Genomic DNA, 22,127 nt, shown 5'->3' with positions numbered 1-22,127 from the left:
GAACAGATGGCAGCCTCGCACAACCCTCCAGGAAAGAAGTTTTGGTATATGCATATCAAGGAATACACCAGAAGGCAAGCCTTAAGGAAACCCCCCAGCATAATGGTATAAAGTTGCAAGAATCAGGCTAGCTACTTGTTCCTTCATATTTGTATGAAGAATTTCTTCTCCCTAGAGTTCTGCATAGCTGACATTCTTAGTTGGCCAAGATTAACTGCTGCTTTAAATTCCAGTTCCACTTTATGCTGGGCTGATGTTTGCACCTGCACGCAGCACCGCCAGCTGTGCAGATACACGGCTTTGTAGAGCCAGGGTGGGATCATGTGAGCTCCCCATAATTCTCGTCATGGTCTCAACTTTCCTGGCATGTTACCTGATGCTTCTGATGTTTTAAATGATGAGTGTCTGTCTGGTCAGGGACATGCATGTGTGTGTTTGTGTCATCATGTTCAGGCATGCTTGTGTGTCACCTGCATGCATATGTTTCTCATCATGTTTGTGATTTGTGTGAATTTGTGCGGGACGTTGTGTCTGTCATCACGCATGTGCATATATGTGCACTTGTCATAATGTTTGTCTGTCTGTGACATCCTACATGTGCATGTATGTATATGTGTACGCACCTGGGTTCTGGTTCTTCTGCTAATACGTAAAACTATTTTTTCCACTTATAAAATCAACATTTTTGATCCACTTTTCAAGTGCAGGATTTCCATGCATTAAAAGCATTCATATGTCGCAAAGAGGCTAACCACCACTTTTAAGGCAACTGTGAGGGAAAGTGGCAGGAAACAGAAGTGTCAGAGGGGGCTGCAAAGCAGTCGTAGGTTTGGCGCAGACCTCTCTGATAGGCTGAGATCTGTCAGGGCATTGCTTATGTGGTGTGCTCTTATTCACTTAGTTACCAACTGCACAGCCTCTCAATGAAATTCTGAGTTTTGTCTTTAATATTGCCCCGATGGCATACTCTGTGTTTTAAATGTGGTACAAAATATCAAAAGTCCTGTCTTTCTGTGGCATAGTTCTTAACTAATGCATTCAACTTGATGAACTCTGTCCTCATAATTTTCCTAATTACATTAATTTCCCAACAGTCCAAAACTACTTTAATTAATGCATTTTCAGAGAAAATGTCAGTTTTTTACTCTACTGTTCTCCACTACTTTGAGCAATTTAAGTATAATTTATGAATGACAACTTTTGCCATACAGCCCTAATGGCAGCTTTTACTGTATCCCAAACAACGATATATATTTTACTGTCATAGTTACAACTAAAAATGCTTGAGTTTCCTTTTGGATTAAATCGCCATACACCACATAAGACAGCAATGTCTTCACAAATGCCTACCTCCTTGGACAATACACAATGGCAGAAGCAAAACACTGGAGGTTAAAGGGTGCCTGGGAAAATAAAGCTGTGTAGGAAATATGGCACATTGTTGTCCCAGTACCAATTAATACTTCTGGATGAAGAGCTGGTAGGTGCAATGATAGATACTCCAGAACCCAGAGCATCTGTGTCATACGCCCTTCCCCATTCGCATGTGTTACTTCGATTGTAAACTCATGTTAGCAGAAAATCCCAAAACTAGCACAAGTCCTTGAAGTTGTCTTTAACTATTGCTTCTACCGTAAACTCATGTTATCAGAAAATCCCTTAACCCTGCTTTGCATTCAAGTTGAATCACATTAACCTCAGACTGGTCATTGCTGCATAGTCTGTTAAATCAGAAAGCATGCTTGCTACAGCCTTATTGGAACTGAAAGGATATAATACATTGGAGATGCCAATTGAAGATAGAATTTGAATCCTATGGGTGTGGTGTAAAAAATGTGCACACCCCTGATGTCTTCACATCACCAGGAGCCATAGTGTCCAAAGGTGATGGGTGCTTTAAAGGCTTATATTCACCTGAAAACGTTGCCTCCATAATATCCACAATAATAAGATGCAAGATAAAATGAATGGCATGAATTGCTTATGTTGCAGGGTGTATGCTCCATATCACTGTCTACACAGTCGTAATACTTCCCCCAGTCAATCAGTCAATCAATACGCATTTGTATAGCACACGCTATCTCTCTGTGGGGTATCTGGGTGCTGTGCCTAGTCGAAGACCCAGGTCTTAAGCTTCTCCCTGAAGTCCGTCAGTAAGGGGGAGTTCCAGAGGTGGGGTGGCAGGTCATTCCAGGCTCTTGCAGCAATGTATAAGAAGGTGCGGCCACCACAATGGCTGCATGGTATGTGGGTGTGTGTGCGAGGGTGAGAGAGGCAGAGCGGGGGTGTCTGGAGGTTTGGTGGAACTTAAGACGTTGGTTAATGTAATAGTGTCAAGGTCATGGAGGGCCTTGGAGGCGAGGATGAGAATCTTGAATTGGCATTGCTGCTGGATGGGGGGCCAGTGGAGGTTCCTCAGAGTGCATCTGGGGAGGTCCAGGTTGAGTCAGGCTTCTGCGTTCTGCAGTCTTCTGAGCAGCTGGGAGGAGATGCCGCATAGAGGGCATTGCCGTAGTCGAGGTGGCTGGTAATGAGGGCTTGAATGATGGTCTTCCTGGTTTAGGTGGGTTCCATTTGAAGATTCAGCGGAGCAAGCGGGGGTTGTGGAAGCAGGAGGAGGCAATGGTGTTGACCTGGCATTTCATGGTCAGTTGACTGTCGAGGACGATCCCTAGGTTGCGGGCGTGGTCTGTGGAGGGAGGGCTGGGTCCGAGTTGGGTTGGCCACCAGCTGTTGTCCCAGGTGGAGGTATTGCTCCCGGAGATGAATACTTCAGCTTTGTCAGAGAACAGGTTGAGGTGGTTTTACAGAAAGAACCATGAATAAGTCGTTCAGCACATTGCTGTAACTAAGACACCAGCAAATTGTGAGATAAACACAGATTCCTCTAGCAAAGGTAAATAAAGACTGTATCAGCAGATAGATTAACAAGGAACACAGCCATTCATTCACACCTGTGTCATCTTTTGCTGCAATTTTCTGTGGGATGGAGGCTTTATTTATTCTTCTTGGCACAACTAGGTAATTTAACAAATAACTTGGAAAATCCGCTCATTATGATTGTCCGAAACCGGAACTGCATTCACTCAGGGTATACTCAAGGAATTAACGGTGTCTAAAAAGTATTTCTTGTTTCACACCGAGGATGACTCAGAAGGCGAGTTTATCTTGTCATACAAAAAACCCTTAAGACAACGTTCTCCGTTTCCTGGATTCGTGACCTTTGGCCAGTCAGGGCAGCCCACAACAATGGCGCCCCTGTTTACGTTTTGGCGCGCATCAGCACGTCCGCTGAGGTTACCCCCTTGGCACTCTGTGGGCATGTTTGCTTACTAGACACATAAAAATGAGTTATTGCAGAGTCGGCTATGTGGCATGTTGCTTTTGCAATCATTGTAAACATAACTGCCAATCTAATGCACGTGGAAAGTTGCGGCCTTCACTTCTGTAATCAGAGTCTGCGCACTGTCACAAACTGAGTTTAAGCACAAATTCAAAAGTTCGCATCAAAGGGGCTGCTAAGCTGGTGTTGGATGTAATGAAGGAAAGATTCCGCATATGCCACCTACCGTTTGCACGTGCTGAATACGTCCTATTTCACTTAAACTTCTTTCAGGAAGAACGACTGTACATTTTAAAGTGTTAGGGCCACCGTTTATAGTTTTCTTCTCTGAAGGCGATCTGGTATCTGGAAAAAAAAGGGGTCGAATTAAAAAATCTGCTCTCATACATCCGGCAATTAGTTTGAGCTGATGTTTGCATGCGGGCCTCACCGGCACTCATTTTTGAAGACCTGCACTTATTTACTTCATCAGTATTTCACCCAAAGCAAGAGATAGACACACAAAAGGGGTAAATAAACCGGAAGAGAAAGGTGGAAAAGACAAATGGTGAAAGCATTGATGAAGAAGAACCCGCAAGAGTGTTTCAAAGGGGCAGGAGCCCATACGTGCCAATAGACCTGATTCAGCTGGGAGACTTCTACTATTTGAAGCAAAAATGCCTTTATTTTAGTAGTCTCCCACTTTTATGCCTCTGCTTTATTAGTAGTCAATGGGCAAAATCCATTCAAACTCTCCCACTTTCCTGCGCTTAAATGTTGGCACATATGTAAGTGCCTGGTGGCGGATGAAAGAGGAAGGAGGTTGAACTGAAGCTATGCAGCCTTGGCACTGAGCAGCTGTGATATTTGTAGTGCTGACCCCTGACTTCTGAGAAAAGCTTTGGGCCCTGGTGCTTGTTTTTCCAATCAAGCTCTGCACTCACCTACACGCCTCTACTGTTACTGTTGGAAGGAGAATTCAAACACTGCCAGTGAGAACATGACAAAAAGCTAACTTAAAAATACAATTAATTCTCAATGCCCTTAAAGAAGCTGTCGATACAAAGTTGGTTGCATCTGTGCTAAATGGGTTTGCATAGCACATAACCACCGTCTGTAGGGCACCGAACAGCTTTCCGAATCTTGGCATGCCTCATAGTTCGGGGATTCTGACTGGCCCAATTGAAAGTAGTTTCTGAGGAATGTATATGGGTGTTTTTCATATTGTTCGTATGTGAAATAAATGATAAAATCATATGGTGCCGTTGGATGGGTGTATTATTTACTGATGGTTTCTGTTGTATAGCTGCTGGTTATTGATATCTGTGGAACAAGAATGTCTGTGCCCAGGGATGTTGCCATTTGTCTTGTTCTGACAAGTTGGTTGTTAGATTTTGTGAGACAGGATTGTATGTCCGTATATTGAGTGTTAAATATCACATTATCATAGTGTTGTAGAAAACAATATCGCCTAACACATCATCAAGTGACAAGTATAGCTGTATTATTCTTAACTCCCCATTTATGTACCTTGAGGATACAAATATTGTGAATGTACATCCAGGTCGAGTTAAGTAGAGTAAACTACTACTTACCTGTATGTACTTACCTTTTTTGATGTTTTGTCAGTAGTTTTGCTACAGTGTTATAGTAGTATGGTCTGAAAGACACACAGTTCTGGCACCATAATGCAAGCCATGTATGTTGGTTCATGATGAAATGTAGCTTACTGCAGGTTATGGGAACTTTTATTGTGACAATGTGGGAACAGTGGACCCCGCAATTTTGACCCCCAACATTTATCTCAATAGGATGTCTACAGTTTAGAAGGATCAGAGACGGTGTAAATGTCACTTTTATGAAGCTACATGTTCCCAAGGGAAGGCAGGGGCGTAACATTATCCCGAAGCACCTGCAGTGCCGGGGGCCCTGAGCTCCAAGGGGCCCCTTCAGTGCATTCTGCACTGTGCACCAACTGTGGGCCCCTGTCCTGAGAGCTCCTTGCTGGATCTGGGGTGTCTCCTCCATGTACTTTGCAGGGGGGCCCTCAAGATTCGTTATGCCACTGAGGGAAGGCACCTCTCCACACATCAAAAACATGAAAATACAGTCAAATAAGTAAAGGGCCCACTCAACTGAGTTTTACATCAGCAGACTACTTAAAGAGTTTTATTACAAAACTTAGAAATAAGATGAGGCAGAGTCAATTCCATGAAAGCTCTCAGTAAAGAGAGCAATACACAGTAATGCCAAATCCAAAGTTAGCCTAAGTCCGGGAAGCACAATCAGAAGAGAAAAGTATAAAATCTCTAGTAGAACAAGAAAGTCGCTGCCTCACCCAAAAATCAAGGGGTTTTATATATCATTTTTGCACCAGAAATTAACAGAACCGCAGAATCATCACAGTGTGGGCAAATGTATCATTTCATTAGCAAATCAGAAGCACCAAAATAGTTAACCTCATATCGCCTTACCAGCTAAGCTCCATTCCACTACACAAATATTTATTCTACCCCTCTATGATAATGCCATCCGGAGATCGTAGACCAAATTAGACACAAACAACGCTCTATATGAATGAATGGGGCACAGTCATCTAGAAGAAAGACCTTAAAGAAATAGTTGCAGTTTTGTGACTGAGCAGCAGCAAGTTCATCGAAGACAGCATGAACAAATAAATGAAATGAAATAAATAATATAATAAATAATATTTTACTTGACTACATGACAGACAGTGAGATGCATGGGGGGCAGAGTGCCAAGGGTGACATTAATTTTGAAAATCATGGTGAATAGGTCCAAATTGAGGCCTATTTCATAGGAGTCAGAAAAAGACAAGTCTACACAGCATAGGAAAATCATTTAAGAAAAAGTAGTACTATACTAGTGTGTACATGTTTAATCAAGCATGACAATACATGCTGCATGCTTGTAAGAAGCACAAAAACATAAGAGCTCTAAAATCCTTAACAATCAGGTTGTGATGGCTTTTACTGGCGACTGAGTGAGTTACGAATTGTTTAAGTGAACCATTGAGTGAATGAACAAGCTAACAACTGAGCAATTCAGCAAGTGACTGAATAATGGATGTGGTCTGTTGACTATGTCTCAGGTTGGATAATAGGTTCCTCACATCCATCAACACCTAGTGTCCTTTATATATACACAATGTGCCTTACCTTTTGAAATGTATGGAAAAAACTGTAAACTATGTGTGTTAAACCCAGAAATGTTTTACACAATAGTGAGGTTCCTCAAATGAAATAAAGTAATAGGCTGAGTTCACCTTTCTTCCAGTTTGCTAAATTGTAGTAGTAATAAGGGGGGGGGGGTCACAAACAAATCTTCTGTGGAAATTGAGTTGATTTCTTTCAAAAGAAAAGAAAAATAATTCTTAATCACAGCAATTCCCATAGCAGAACGTAGTAATAAGTCTAGTGAAAGATAAACTAAAGTAAGGCAAGTAAAGCAGCATTTATCTAAGGTATTGCCTGGAGTGACCTAAAAGCACTGAATGATCGAATTATAAATAGAAGGAGCCTTTTGTATGCCGTACCAGCTCTCTTCCTTGGAGGTGGAATGAAAGCTCATTTTACCATCACCAATGAATGCATACTGGCCTTCACTGAAGCGAGCCTTCACATCCTGTGCTATTATTCATATTTATTATTTATACCTGTACTCATATAGTAAACATGGAAATGGGTAGGCACAATAAAATGACTTGACTTACCTGCTGAAAAAAATCTAACATGTAAATAGAAATGGAGCTGTGATTATTTTGCTTTCTGACTTTTGCGCGTACAAAATGATGCAGCTGCCTTTTGTTTCCTTTTAGTAACGGATCCTGGTTCGAAAGTAACTAAACAGAAAGAAACATTTATGAAACTGTCCTTTTTTAAAGCGTGTGATGGGAAAGCAACACAGGGTCACAAGTGGGTCAAAAGCAACAGGCAGATGAGAGGCAGAAGCAAAGGAGGGACATTTGTGAAGCAGGTGTGGGAAGCAACATGGGGCAGAAGTAACAAAGGAAATGAGACGTTGAAGCAACATGAGGCATGAGTGGGGATTGCAACATGGGAGTACTGGTGCAGGGAATCAAAGGGGTGAAAGAGAGCAGCATGGAGCTGGTGCGGACAAACCACATGGGAGAGAAAGCAATGCAGGAGGAGGAGTGTGGGAGAAGCACATTGTAAGGAGAGAGAAAAACAGAGCGTGGCAGGGGAGAAGCACATGAGGGAGACACGTGTAAAATACATGCACTCTCATACAGTGCTTAAACAAAAAGAATTAGCACCTGAAAAAGCAAGCAGTCAAAAGTACATAGCAATGTGTCCATGCTCCTGGGGTGGGACAAACACCAAAAGAGAAAGTAAAGCCCACACAGCTAATGAATAAGAAGCAAGCAAATGAGAGTGACATGGAAGCCAGCCCATGGTCATTAATAGGTGGACTCTAAGCCAACTATAAGGTGACAATTTGTCTTGCAACAGACAGCTCATGTGTTGTCTTAGGTGAGACCAAAAAAAGGAACATGAATTAGGGACCATTAAATAGGGAACAATAAAAAACCAGCCAAGATAATTTTTCTAGAAAAACAAGGTGTGATCAAACACAAGGGAGTAATGAGAGGAGTGGTTGAGGGAGGAATGTAATAAGGTTTATAATCTCCAGAGCAAAACAAACACAATAAAAAACTAGGATCACAACTCAAAAATATGTGTAACCTTCTAGCAAAAATAAAAATAAGTATAACAGCAATTTGACCAACTTTAGACAAGGGAAAATAATAATAAATATAATATAATCAATTAATATTTCTGCAACTAAATGATGTTTACTTCTGTTTCCAGTGGAAAACAAGGAAGTACGAACATAGCAACATTTTAATGTAAATTATGTTTTGAAGAGAGCTCTCAGTGCCAGTGTTATTAAAAGGATGTTTTGATACTTTTCAGTCTAACAGTAGTGTTTCCAAAAAGCTGCTAAGTCCTCAGCTACATTTCTGTTGTGTTGGGTGATAACCAGTGCTTTGAGAGGGCTAAGGGTGGTGGGGTTGCTTTCTAAAGGGGACATGGTCTGAGAAGCACATATAAAACTAATTAGTAAGAGGCATGGCCTCTTTATCTTAGTGTGACCTACAATGTGGCATACAATCCATTCTGGTCCTCCTGGTCCTGGTGGTCCTCGCCTTCCTCGTGGTTGTGAAACTGATCCTTGTGGTGGCTCTAGTACTGGTAGTTCTGTCCTTCTGTCCCTATGGTGAACCTCCTATTGGTTCCTCTCCTGTGCCTTCCTGGACTCTACATTTTTTTCCTCCTGGTCTTGTTGTTCCCCTTGTTCTCCTGACCCATGTTCTTTAAGTCTTGGTCCTCCTTCAGTGTTCATAGTGGTTCCTGATCATGTCCTCCTGGAGATCACAGGTTGGTGGTCCATGTCCTCTAACTGGCTCTCCTCTTCCTAGCCTCCTCCTGATCCTGGCTTCTCTTATCTTCAGTCCTATAGCAACTAGTCCTTCTTCTCTATGTTCTGATTCTCATCACTTGCTAATCCTCCATCTCCTTCAATAAATTCTGGCTCTGGGTTTGTGCTGTACCCCCTGGTAATCCCATTTCTCATTCTGCCGTCATTAGATACTGGAATCTCCCAGTTGTGTTGATACTGGTGTCCTTGCACCTCATGTAGTTGTGGGCCTCCTATGTCCCATGGTCCTCCCCTTCTAATGATCTTTTGGGATTAATTCCTCCCAGTTCTCCTCCTGTTCCTCCACCTGGGCTCTTCCCCCTTCAAATCATAATCTTCCTGCCTGGTCAATGTTCTCCTGCTCCTCTTTCCAAACCTCCAGGTCACTAACTTAATCATGCTTAGGGATCTCCTGGTTGTCTGTGGTATATATCATCCTGGTGTTGCTAGGGCTCCTAATAATCTGGTTCAACTTCTCCGCCTCTTGATCCACCTCATCTTTTTCCTCATCCAGAAGTTCCTCTTTTACTTAGCTCCTTCCTCCTCTTCATCTTCATGATCCTCCAACTCCTCCGGTCTTGGTGCCCTTGGTTCTTCTTGTGTTCCTAATCTTCCAGGTGTTTCTCTTGGAGCTTTTTTTTCCGCTCCTGATCATCCTTCTTACTGACCCTCATCTAGGTCATCCTGGTCCTCTTACTCATCATCCTAGTCATCCTGTTCTCCTACTCATCACCCTACTTAACCTGGTTATAAACATACAGGAAAACCATAGGCTGATCGAAACCTCTGAAAAGGTTCAACCTACTGAACATCAATACTGTTAAACACTCTAAAAGAATGATATAGATTAGCGACAACACAACATGAACATTATTATAAAATTTCAAAGCAGATGATGGTGACATCAGTAAATTATCAAATTATAATTTTAGCAATCAATTTCAGAGCTGGGCCATTCCTAGCACTAACCAGAATTGGGATTTGCGTGTTTGGGAATGGCTAACACAAGCGGACAAAAGCAAAAATAAAAGAAAGACAAAAATAATTTGGAAAAATCATCTCACTAGGGCAACTAACTCTAAAAATATGGTGGTGTACGTGCCTAAGCTAAAAGAGAAACAAACCACATTTAGTTATACCTCTCCTTATGGGACAGCATACAGGACGATTCCACAGGAACGGTCACCTTCTTCCAGTGTCAGTTGATAGCAGCATCAGGATGGTGCAGAACATGGGCTGCACATAAGACAATTCAGCAGTTCAGAATTAGTTGGGCCTATTATTACTGAAACTGTGTTGGACAGTTATGACTATGATGAGAAGACTCATCAGGGGCTTAGAGAAGAGAATGGGACATTCGTGGACAGAGTTCTGAACAGATTTGAGACAGACATAGAACTAAGATAAGATTCTAAGAAGTGCTGGCGATGAACTGACTTCAGTTTCAAAGTTCTTCACTAATTAAAATATGCACCATTCATTGGTTCGTCAGGTGGGCACATTTTGGACGTCAGATTCAGCATCCAGTCTCTGCAGATGGCACCACCAATTTCTGATAGTTTTAAGAATCTTCTCAGCAAAAGTGCATTGTCATCAGGTGACCTAACATGTGAATTACAAAATATTAGATTCTCTAGTTATTTGCAGTTCCTTTCTCATGACACACAATAAACTAATGTCCTTTCACATGAGATCTTTAAGTTCCCTGTTCTGTTCAACAGCTAGAACAAATACTGTCACATATGACTTCCAAACAGGGGTAGAGTTGGTTGTCATTCGTGGCTGGCGGGACGTCCCTCCTGCAGCCCTCTACACTGTGGATACTGGCTATGCATAAGTGTCTCTGTTCATTTGGTGACTAGGAGGTTGGACATGCAGCACTGAAGATGCCCTGCTTAATGCAGCTTTAGAAGTTCACTTACCTATTTACAGATAAAATGAGGTATGTGAACATCTATGGCTGCATCTTGATAGGTTTTTCTTGTGCAGTGCCGAGTGCCTATTTTATGCACCTGTGGGTCTTAAATTTAATTTAATTAACCCAACATTTTGTATGAGTTAAGGCTTTATTATCAAAGAGCACAGCGCAGATACAAAAAGAGGCAAACCTCCTGCACTGTTTCCGAAATAAACCACGAACTCAGAGAAACTTCTATTTAAATGGGTTAAATGAATTCACTTTACACCCTGCAGGCACATAAAACAGACCTTGGCTCTGTGTTGCATCACAAAAGCCCATTTTTCTGCGAACCCCTACAGTGAAAGGGCTTTGAACCAGCAACCACTGGCTATCAAATGGCATTTGCCAGTTTGTGTTAATCGTTAGTCTGCTGCAGCCCCTTATTTGTTTTTCATGTTTTGTTGTTTACGTTTTGCATGGTCATTTTCAAGAGAGGCTGTCAAAAGTAGACCTGTTAGAAGCTCATCTGAACACCCATTTTGTTTAATTAATTTATTTATTTTTAGTTTTTGCTTTGCGGCAGGACATGGCCCATTTCTCATTGTCATGATTGTCTTCGTGCACTCGGTAAACTCATTGTATATTTTCAGCTGCCCTAGAACCCTTCCTAAATAAGTTACACTTAGTCCTTGCGGTGAGAGTACATAGTTAAAATCCAGGGCACAAGACGAGGATTCTCATGGCTGCTCCGCACTCACAGCACAATCTTCAGCACTGCCCACATTTCACAAAACAACCTTTGAAAATGTTCAACCTAAAAATCATGACTTTTCGACCTTGTATTTCTGTAGCATTTATTTAAGGAGTGATTACGCTTTGTTACGGTGGATTACAAAATAAAGTGGAATGTAACCATAACTAAAGAGCACCAATCAGGTTACAAGAAAACTGCAAAATCTGTTCCAAGTAAACTAAAAGTCGAGAAAACACAATGTATAAAACAGTTAAAGTTGGCAGTTATGATGTCTGATATCCTGAGGGCACCTCGCCTCATTCCTCCCCCAGGTTCGAGACTGCAGACCAGTCGACATCAGATCTTCCTGTCAAGCATGTAAAACCTCGTAGACCAATCTTGTATTTCTCTCTAAGGTGTTTTTCTACTTTTCTTCTTTGTGGTACGGCCCTATTCGCTACTGATAGTGGTGTAAGGATTGTCCACATTTATGGATTAACCGCCAGCCAGTCCCGTTTATATGAGGTTAAATCGTTTCTCAGATGTTCTGATAAGTTAAAACAATAATAAGTGAACATTTATACGGAGTTTGATTGACTTTGTCATTCTGCGTAAGGTAATATACAAGGATCCGATCCCTGTGGGGCAAAATGCGGATGAATATTGTGCGGTCACTCCTTAGCAATAGTGCTCAGTGTGATAATGAGGAGGTTCTCTATTGCCAATGGATTCTGAATTTGATACATCAGAGTGGGAAATTATGTGCAAATTGTGCATGAATTAAGCCTTTTTTCAGTGTGAAAACCAGCATTTTGTGCTATTTATCCCCACGATTTGCAGCAGGTTATGCGTGTCGCAAATTGTGTGAGCAGACACCTGAATTGGGTGGAATTTTCTCCTGATTTATAACCCTGTTTTTGGTACAAAGGAGAGATTCTGCCACAAGTGGGTTACAATTTCCATTCTAATCATGTCGATTAATGGCCTGATTTAGAGTTTGGAGGATGGGTGTACGTCACAAACATGATGGATATCCTGTCTGCCTTATTACAAGTGCCATAACATATAGTACACTTTTAATAAGGCCATTGGGAAAGCCATCATGTTTGTGATGCTATAAACTGTCTGGCAAACTCTAAATCAGGCCTGAATTTTGGTACACAAAGGTTCTGATTTAGTCTTTGGTGCATGGGATACTCTGTCATATCCTTTGACACTTCTAATGGGATTGACAGGATATCCATCACATTCATCACGTTTGTCAGCTTACACATTTCCTTGTCCCCTTAAAAGCACCATTTGTTTCAAACACTCCTGCAACAGTAACAAATATTTTCTTTAAAATGTTTCAGTGCTTATTGGTGTTAAAATCACAGTATTTAAAATGCCAAAAATAGATCCTAATCACCTATATGAATACAACTAATTTCATCAGCCTAGAAAGGATAAAAGGTTGAGCGGACTAGCCGTGATTCCAACATCTGACCTCCAAGTTACACTCAGGTTTTATCAATGAGTACACCAGTCCGCTTTTGTCTTACCTGCTTTCTGGCACTTTTAGGGCCTCATTTACAAGGCCCTAGTTGGACACTCTGCCACTGGAATATCAGTTTTTTTGATGTTCCGGTGGTGCAGTGTACAGACCCATATTTACAAGTCCACGCAAAGTCATCTTGCATGGCTTTTCATGGTTTGTAAATATGGCCCCTTTCACGCATAACACTACATGAAAGGGGCATTCCATGTATGTTCCTACTCAACACCAATTGAACCTAATGGAAACTGGGGTGGCGTTAAAGTGGCGCAACAGGGAGAAATAACATTATTTCTACCCGATTTTCCTCTTTCTTTTTGTGCTGCATTCTGCAGAGGAAAAAGGCATTAATGGTAGTTTATGTGCAGGAATTTCCTCCTTCCTGCACATAAACAATCATCCCTGCAAGGCGGGCACCCTTTCACCATCGCACAAGGGTGCCTGCATTGGCGTTAGGCAGCAGTTTGTGTGCCAACGTAGACGAAAATAAAGGGATGCAACATATTTCTGTAAATATTACACATCCCTACACTTTCTAAATTGTGCAGCGTGGCGCAGGAATCTGTCTTGAAGCGTCACGTTGCGTCATTTCCTTGTAAATGAGGCCCTTTGTTCTCAGGAAGAGGAGAAGTTGTTGTTAATTTCCCAAAGGATGAGGATCCTGGCTTGTGCACAAGAAATATTTATGCAATCATAGAATAGGAAAATGAATGAATGGCCTTTTCACCATGGCAGCTTAAGGGTGTTGGTGTCAGTGGGCAAGATAAACTTTAGGAGAACTTGTTTGAAACAACTTTGTTTTTTTATTATACATTTTCTGCTCGTTCAGTCCCGGTGGTGCCAAACAATATTGAGTAATATGTTAAAGGTTGAGATAGAAAAATAGCGGTGAGACAGAGAACTAGAAATTTCAATTTTCTAAAGGTCCCTAGAAGGAGGGGCCGTGGGCGATTGCCTTGAAAACACCATTTTCATCGAGATGCGAACAATGGCCTCTGTTAATACAGTTCTGGCTCCATCAGGTCATCAATAACCCGTGGGGATAATTACTGTATCTACAGCTAGAACATGAAACAGTCTCCATACTGTACAGCATGATATCTGCAGCGACTTGAAAGGGACCGAGGTTTGATGTATGTTGCTGTCTGGTGGTTCTGTGCCATGTGATATAGGGCAATATAACTCATGCCATGTTAAGGCATGACCTCTTTTATGGAGCAGAATGCGTTCTTAACCATGCTGCGCCGAACCATTAACTACTGCAGAAAGTGAAACTGGTTGCACGAGCCTGTGGTTTGCACCCTCTGGGAAGCACCAGAACATAAACACAGCTGGCACATGTGTGCAGCACATGTAGTCGGGCGCTGCGGATCAACCCTGTTCTAATGTGGGACCCCTCTGTTTCTTTTGCAGCGCTGCTCACCATACCTCACTCGATCAAAGCTCCCCGCCCCTAGGTGGGACGTCTCCCTCCTACAAATATGCACTGCCAGGGACGCAAGATTCCAAGGATGATTTTCCACTTCGGAAAACCGGTGAGTATCTTCCGTTTGCTTCTGCATCCCAAACGGTGTTGTGTTGGACTCACTGGTCCTAGAATGGGCTCGTTTGTGTCATCGGTTTGAAAGTCTAGCACACAACGTGCCCATGAATGGTTAGAATGTGACAGTCTCTTCCTGGGCTGCTTCTGGTTAGAAGTCACATGGTGCATAAGCTTCCCAGAGTAATTATAAAAAAGCAGTACTTGGTGCCTTATTTGTCAATATCTTTTGACAAATCAGTATGGACAAATTGCACACGGATTGGTTAGCAAATGAGCAGGCGATTGATTTCGGATGGTACATATGTGTAAAGAGGTTTTTGCAAATTGACCATATGCTGGAGGTTGCATAGCCATTTCCCACATTAATATTAATTAGGACCCCCATTACTGTGGTAATAGAAAACAGCTATAACTGGGGAACAATGGGCCCCTAACATCCAAGAGCCCCGGTGCCACTGCCCGCTAAACTGCTCATAACACTTTTGACAGCTGCATCCTTGAGCGACAGAAGACATTTTACCCCTGTATTTGCATTCCTAAGTGGATCACCTTATTTTTTAAAGAAGCTTGAGGCCCTCAAATGAGCAGATGCTGCTTTTAAAAAGGTTTCTATTTGAGAAAAATCAAGGGGCACATTATGTGTCTGCCCCCCAAAAGGTGGACCGACTTGATTCACGAAATGGAACCTGACCGAAATAAGCAGCTTTGGAAATCAAATATCACCCTAACTCAGGTGATCACATGTGGTCAACAGTTTGCATCCGCTATTACACACAAAAACCATTTATAGGTGTCATTATGACTTTCACTTTGGAAGGCACGCCCCTTTCACGCTCCTCTTACTTGATATTTGTAATGAGTTGCAGAACCTCTTTTGTAACTTTGAAATTCTAACTAACAAAATAACAAAATAGGTTTTGTACTTCATAGAACACTTTTTTTGCTGCCACAGATCGTGCGGTTTTGTGTCTGGAAAAGTGTTTTGTAATTTGGGCCTTTAGTTTAAAAATGTTTTATTGTTTCATTGTTCCACGTGAGTATATATCCGTATGTGTATAAGTGTGTGTGTATCCCTATATGCCCTTGTATTTACATTACACGGAAACCCGATTGTGACTCAAGCGGTTTCATATGTGAATATGTCCTCTTTGTGTTCCAATATATCACATGCACCAAGGACTCGGGGGTACAGATCCCAATGACATTCCCACTATGTTCATATGTTAGGTATCAATAAATGTGTTAATTAGAAAGACCTTGTACAAGAGTTCCACAGTCTTGTCCTTGTTCGTCCAAGGACCTGCCTCCAAGTTTCAGCCATTTCAGCCGCAGATGTTGGGTTAGTTTAGTAACTGTGAGTGGGGCTTTCTGGGTGGATTGTAGCATGGAACTAGGTTTTGCTGGTTTCCTGGGCCATTTGTATTCCTCTGACCTGGCAGGCCGCCAGCCGGATCTTAAATCAGCCACTAGCTCTGTTGAACATTGTGAATTTCAAAGAGAGAAAATAAATTAATATAAAAACACACAAAAATCACGACATCATGCAGGGGGGTCAGTGATAACTTTACTTAAATGTTCTGAAATGCTTCCTAAAGATATGGCTACAACATTCATCTGTGAAAGTAACTTGGGACATTTAACTGGTGACCGCTCTCACATTCATTTCCAGCACACTCGTTACTGCCAGATGCGGAAGCATAATAGGTGACATGACAACTACATGGTAAAAGCGACTTCTGATATCAAGGTGACAATAAGTCCTAGGCCAACCGTGTTGCATTCGGAAAATGTGGCTCTCTGGTTTGCACACATTTTACTGTTGGGTTGATCCAGACCGAAAAAAGACATCGAACTCCAAAATTCCAACAGGTGAACAGAATGAGCATGTCAAACTCAGGTGACAAGGAAAAGTGGAGACAATGCAAACTGTGTATCATCCCAAGCTGTAAGAGATGATCTTGTTTTGAATAAGAACACAATATATAATTAAGTCTGTAGTTGTAGTATCTGGTGGAGAAATTGTGAAAACCTCAAATGAATATACAAACATAGCAAAAAATCACACCCTACCACCTAATCAGTATTCAGACAATGTCAACTTCACCACCCACAAGACCAAAATCTAAAAATCAAATAATTTCTTGTTGCAAGGTGAAGATGATTCCAGGTCATTATTTGCACAATCCAAAAGCAGGTCAAATATTCCAAGGCTGCTTATTGTTATACGAGGGAGCGCTGTTAGGAGGGATCCAAGAGCAAATAGGAAAGTGAGGCACAATACAGCGCCAAACCAGAATGATGCATGTTGAGGGTGGGGTGGTGAGTCCCGAAAGAGCTGTGTAGAGAGGTGGATCTTCAAAAGGAATTGAGCCTTATCAAACAGGGTTATTGCATAAACAGACAAACCTACTGTGGGCCTAATGCGAGAGGAAGGGTGGTGTTGCAATAAATGTCTTCATTGCACTGGAATGAGTGAGACCTGCAGGAAATGTAGTACAATGCAATACCGTGACTGCCATTACCATAGGGATCTCACCTCAAAGATGGCACCTCATGATGCTCCAAGCCCTGCCAATTGTCCGACAATCAGTGCTTTCCTCACAGCCTGAAAACAAGAGTCTAGACCAGTGATACTCAAAGTACGGCCCGGGCGCATGCGGCCCTCCTGACCTTTTCCTGTGGCCCCTTGGTCAACAGCAGCACTTGGCTGTGTTTACTCATCTCAGCACTAACATTAAAAATATGTTAAATAAACGTCCAAGCATTTATTTAAAGGTTATTCGCAGTTAAAGAAGTGGAGTAATTAGAGTGTCCTGCACTGCAGCGTAACTTTAGGAACACCCAATTTATAAATATATCTTGCAGCAAACGTGTAAAAATATGAATGTTTCTTAAAAATTCAAACACTATATTCCATGCAGAAGTGTTTCCATACAGATTGTCTGTGCATGAAAAAGCTTTTTTTTGTTTAAGTGATCGTTTTCAGACTTTAATTTAGAAATATTCATGCTTCCCTCCAACCCTGACAATATTGCCAATAGGGAACTAAAAGGCAAGTCATTTGTTATTTGCACCTTTTGGGTGGCCGGTGTAGCTATTATACATGAACATCTGCATTAATAAATCGAACACAGTAGACGTTTTTGTACAGCACCCATTCTGAAGTCATGTATTTCAAGGTCCTCCTAGATGTGTTAAAGGAGGGAAAGTCAAATAGAACAACTGCCTAGGATCACACAAATTGGTCAAGCATGAAAGCCTGGTGTAATTCAGGGTTTTCTGATTCCACCTAGTGCAATTCAATTCAGACACTAGATGTACATGCTTAGCTTTCACTATACCCACCTTCGTCCACCTTCCATCCACCTGCTCATATCAGTGCGGCCCTCAGTCTTACCGCTGACCAAACGTTTCGGCCCCTGGGAAAGTGTTTGTGAGTACCCATGGTCTTGACCCTTCCATGGAAAACCAGGAACCACTGCCAGCTGGGCACGGTCAAGTGGCAGGAGAACATGGGTCGAGATGGCATTGAAGGTGTTCGCAGCATGAAATTCATAGATTGCACACTGGCAAGTGCAGTTGTACCTTCATATGTATTTAATATTTTCTTCTATGTTCAGTGTTACTTTTGTGAGCTTAAGGCAAGTGGATTTTGTACACAGTGGCCCAAATATTCAGAATATCGGGCGGCGATCATTGCATAAAATTAAAAGCAGAGCCCTGGAGGGAGGGAAACAAACTTTCAGTTCTGATAGGCCAGCACTAGATGTCAGTTATGGCAGCTCAGAAGCAAACCCGGTCCAGCTTCTCAGCAAAGATAATAAACTCGTTACTGGGAATGGGAAACACATATAGAATAAATGATTACTTGTGCAGCTGGGAACTGGCCTATACAGACAGACTAAGTGAGATTTCTGTTGTAATTTATCTCTGTTAATCAAATGTTCAGCTGACCCTGTCTGCATTCCAAAGGTTTGGCTGACAATTGTCATGTTTGTGGTACACACTCCTGAACCAGAGGATTCGTGCACACTGTTAAAGACTGACATGCGCACGAGGCGCACCTACAGGGGTTTGATATCTGTATCTGTGTTGGGGAGGAGGGTCATCAAGCAAGTTTGGTTGTTGCACACAATTCTCTATTTTGGAAATCACCCCGAGGATATTCCTAATTACTGAACTCAGGAACATTCCACAGCAGATCCCAGTTAATTGTGCAAACAACTTCAATCTATTTACAAAAATATTCGATAACTCGATATGAGATGGGCCACGGCTTTTATCTCCTGCCTTAGGGCAGCACATGTGTTGATGTTTACCTTTTTGCAAAGAAAAGTTGCAAGCCCTGGCTTAGAAGCAGAGTTTGTCCTTTTGGCATTTTAAAACCACACACTTTGATTCCTCTCCCAATTTTTAGCGTGGCAAAAAAATATTATCCTTCTTTTTGAAGCGTCCAGTTGCGTGGCTCTGTGCTGCAGAACATTTGCAGGCACTGCACAAAAGTGCTTTTTGTGCAGCTGCCAATACTTTGGTATCTCAGCAGGAGTTTCAAAATACTCCTTAATTCAATTTCTATTGTCTGTGCGAGATGACTATAAACATGTAAGTAAAGGCAGATGTCTTCCCGTTTGTAGAAATCCGCAGAAATGGACAAGGTTGTGCCTTCCAGACTTGAATCCGATGATTAAACCTGAGAAGCTATTTGGCTGGAAGGAATTCGAAGTACATTGCCCCGAAAGAATGGCGTTTTATTACCACTATTCATTCTGACATATATCACAACATCTATCACGGAAACATTGCACTTGAAGATTGGGTGATATTGAAATGTTTTGATGTTTCATTTTACGTATTAAATAAGGTGCCCATTTTGTTCATTTCAAATATTATTATCTGTATAGGCGGGAGATAAACATTTGAAACCTTATAGGTGTTATCTTATGGACTATTTCAGAACTGACATATTTTTAACTGGGACATTTTTTTCTATTTACGACTTTTTGTTTCTTGGAATTCGAAATAAAATATATATTATTGATGCAGATTGTTTGCTCCGTTAAATTTTGAGGAAGAAAAATGTATTTTTGAGTGGAACCCTAGTGACAGAGAGAAACAAGCAAAGCCCTCCAGGTGCAGTCAGAAGTCCTGTTTACACGTGGCATACTTTGTCAAATAACTGGGCCCTGCTTCGCAGGCCTTTGCGTGCCACATGTGGCACCAGAGAAATAGGAGCGATGCATGCCATGTCATAAATTATGCAGCTGACAACTCCAGCGATTTGTTAACAGCTTGTACAAATATGGTACTCTGTTTATCTATCAGGCCACTCCAAGCACAATAGACTCTAAATTATAGCCCCTGGATGCATGACCTCTGAGGTTTCTTGGGCTTCTTCCCCGAAAGGCATCTGGAATTGCAAGGCACGAGCCAGGAGCCCTGAGCTCATCATTATTGTCACCGGTGCACCCCTCAGGCAGAAGGGACAGTGCGGAGCCTGTGTCCTCCCCATGTGTTCTGGCTAAAGGTAGATGTCCCCAGGAAAAAGGCAGTGATGGACAGGCAGGAGGAGGAGACCTTTGACACCGGGAAAGACCCCCTGTTCTTCCTGCCCCACGGCCTGGCGGAGATCACTGGCAGAGGCCAGCACAAGCGGCCCTTCTCAGCCTGCATGGGGTTCTTTAGAAAATGAACTTTCAAACTTTGCATCAGGCTCGACTTAAACCGAGATCGGCTTACCTTCTCGGCATTACACTGGCTCCGCTCACAAACGTACTCTTTTCTTTCCCAAATATCACAGTAGGAGCCGGCCCTCTACAGTATCTCTTTACATTTAATGTGAACTGCTGTCACTTACGACTTCAAACTAAACTGCAGAGAAGGCAAATAGAGGGTCAGAAAACCAAAGAAAACCCTTCTTTTGAACCTATTATGGAAGGGACAGCAAGGGAAAAGCCATTTGCAAAACACGCAAGAATAGTTCACGCAAACTATTACTGGTTTATTAAGCAAAACAACAATACTAGGTTTCATAAGGGAGGCATGCCTATTCTAGTAGTGTTTGTAACAGACCAATGTATTAACAATTTTCTAATTTATCCAGAAGAATGGCTGCAGCCTGCTTTAGTTTAAATCAGACACTGCACCATTTCCTGCAGGTAAACAATTCAAGTTATGCAATGCTATAGATCTTTTGATATGGAATCGCAGTGCATTTGGTAGCCAGGGGCAACTTTCCAAATAGTTCAGAAGTCTGGCACTGCTTTCAAGGTTCAATCCTGGGAGCGTTGGGGAAGTCCAAAAAGTAGGAATATTGTGTTCAGGCAAACACAGATGTCTCCACGTTTAATTTTCCTATTTTTTGTTTTGGTTAATCAGGCCCAATATGCTTATTTGAATTAATTTTGTAGCCAAAGCTTATCTTTAATGTAGCAGCATTTTCCATCTCGATAGAAGAAAGGCATTCATTTTCCTCAGTAGGGATCCCTGGTTCCGGTAATGATAAAGTGGGGGCCACAGAAGTCAAAGGTTAGGAACCACTGGGCCAGAGGGAAATAACCAGGTCAACGTCAGTAGCTAACATTTGTCATAAGTGACCTTGGTAGAGTGTGACTTTATGTGCTCATTTATGTGTATATTTACTAAAACTCTGTAAAAGTCCCTGCATATCATTTTGAGTGTTCACGTACAGTAGACAGTAGTAAAGAGAAATAAATGAGTCTATTTTGCTATGATGAGGAAACCTTTTTGGATATTCATCGGTAGCTGCCCTTGGTTAGTTCCATGGTTCAATAACATTTTGACCAGTTTTGGTTTAAGAAGTTTCTGAAATGTAAGTAATCTGATGTTACCCTTGGGAGAGAGTGCAGGAAATTCCAGAGTTTGGGTTCCAATACCCCCAGTGATTTTAGCAGATTGAAAGACCTTTGCTGGGTCAGGTGAGCAGTAGTAAAGTGGACAATACTGGTGTGGCCACTTTCAAGGGTCAGGGGCTTTTAATCCATGTGAATATTTCATAGAATTTAAACTCTGTCCTACATTCCACTGGCCTGTCAGTGCTGATTTAATATCATCCCATGCCCACAGGTGGCGGCATAACCTCGTAGCCAGCTGTTGGAGCTTCTGACACCTGTGCAGATGATGCTATCATAAAATATCCATACCTCTACCTGGCTTCCAATCCGCTCAATATGGTGCTCAGCAAGAAGGAATTCTTTAATTCTCCATGGCATGAACAGTTACATATTGACGACTGAGATCCCAGCGTTGATCTGAGGTATGGATTTCAGGCATCTCTGCAAATGCAGTAGGTCTCATTCACCACTTATGTTTGGATTCAGCACTATATAAACCTATTAATTGATTGAATGGGAGGTGTGAGTAAGAGATGACTCCAAGATTCCTAACTTTTTGGACGGTGTGGCCTAGATGGAGTTCCAGTGCTTTGAGGCCTGCTAAGTGGAAATTAACTGGGGTTTGATTTCCCAGTGTCCATACTTTTACAGCTGCCAGGAAACTGTCATATGTCAGAAAATATAAGGAAAGGAAACCTTCTCACTCTGTGTGTTCAGCAGAAGAACTCTGTGTGCCCTAGTTGCCCTTGAGACCTTGTCTTTTTATGTTGCAGCTTGAGAA

The 22,127-nt window shown here is 42.0% G+C and overlaps 1 protein-coding gene across 6 annotated transcripts in view; it reads left to right on the top strand.

Moving 5' to 3' along the window:
- LOC138262030 (histone deacetylase 9-like) overlaps positions 1–22,127 on the top strand; it is a 285,528-nt gene that overhangs the window by 153,770 nt on the left and 109,631 nt on the right. For all 6 annotated transcript variants that reach the window (XM_069211699.1, XM_069211696.1, XM_069211697.1 and 3 more), the window contains exon 5: positions 14,366–14,487. In XM_069211699.1, coding sequence (XP_069067800.1) covers positions 14,366–14,487 — 122 coding nt within the window. The remainder of the gene's footprint in view (positions 1–14,365; positions 14,488–22,127) is intronic.

This window comes from Pleurodeles waltl, chromosome 10 (genome assembly GCF_031143425.1).
Source record: "Pleurodeles waltl isolate 20211129_DDA chromosome 10, aPleWal1.hap1.20221129, whole genome shotgun sequence".
NCBI classification, from domain to species: Eukaryota; Metazoa; Chordata; class Amphibia; order Caudata; family Salamandridae; genus Pleurodeles; species Pleurodeles waltl.
Note: the sequence above shows the minus strand (reverse complement) of the source record. Positions and strands in the feature narration are given on the sequence as shown.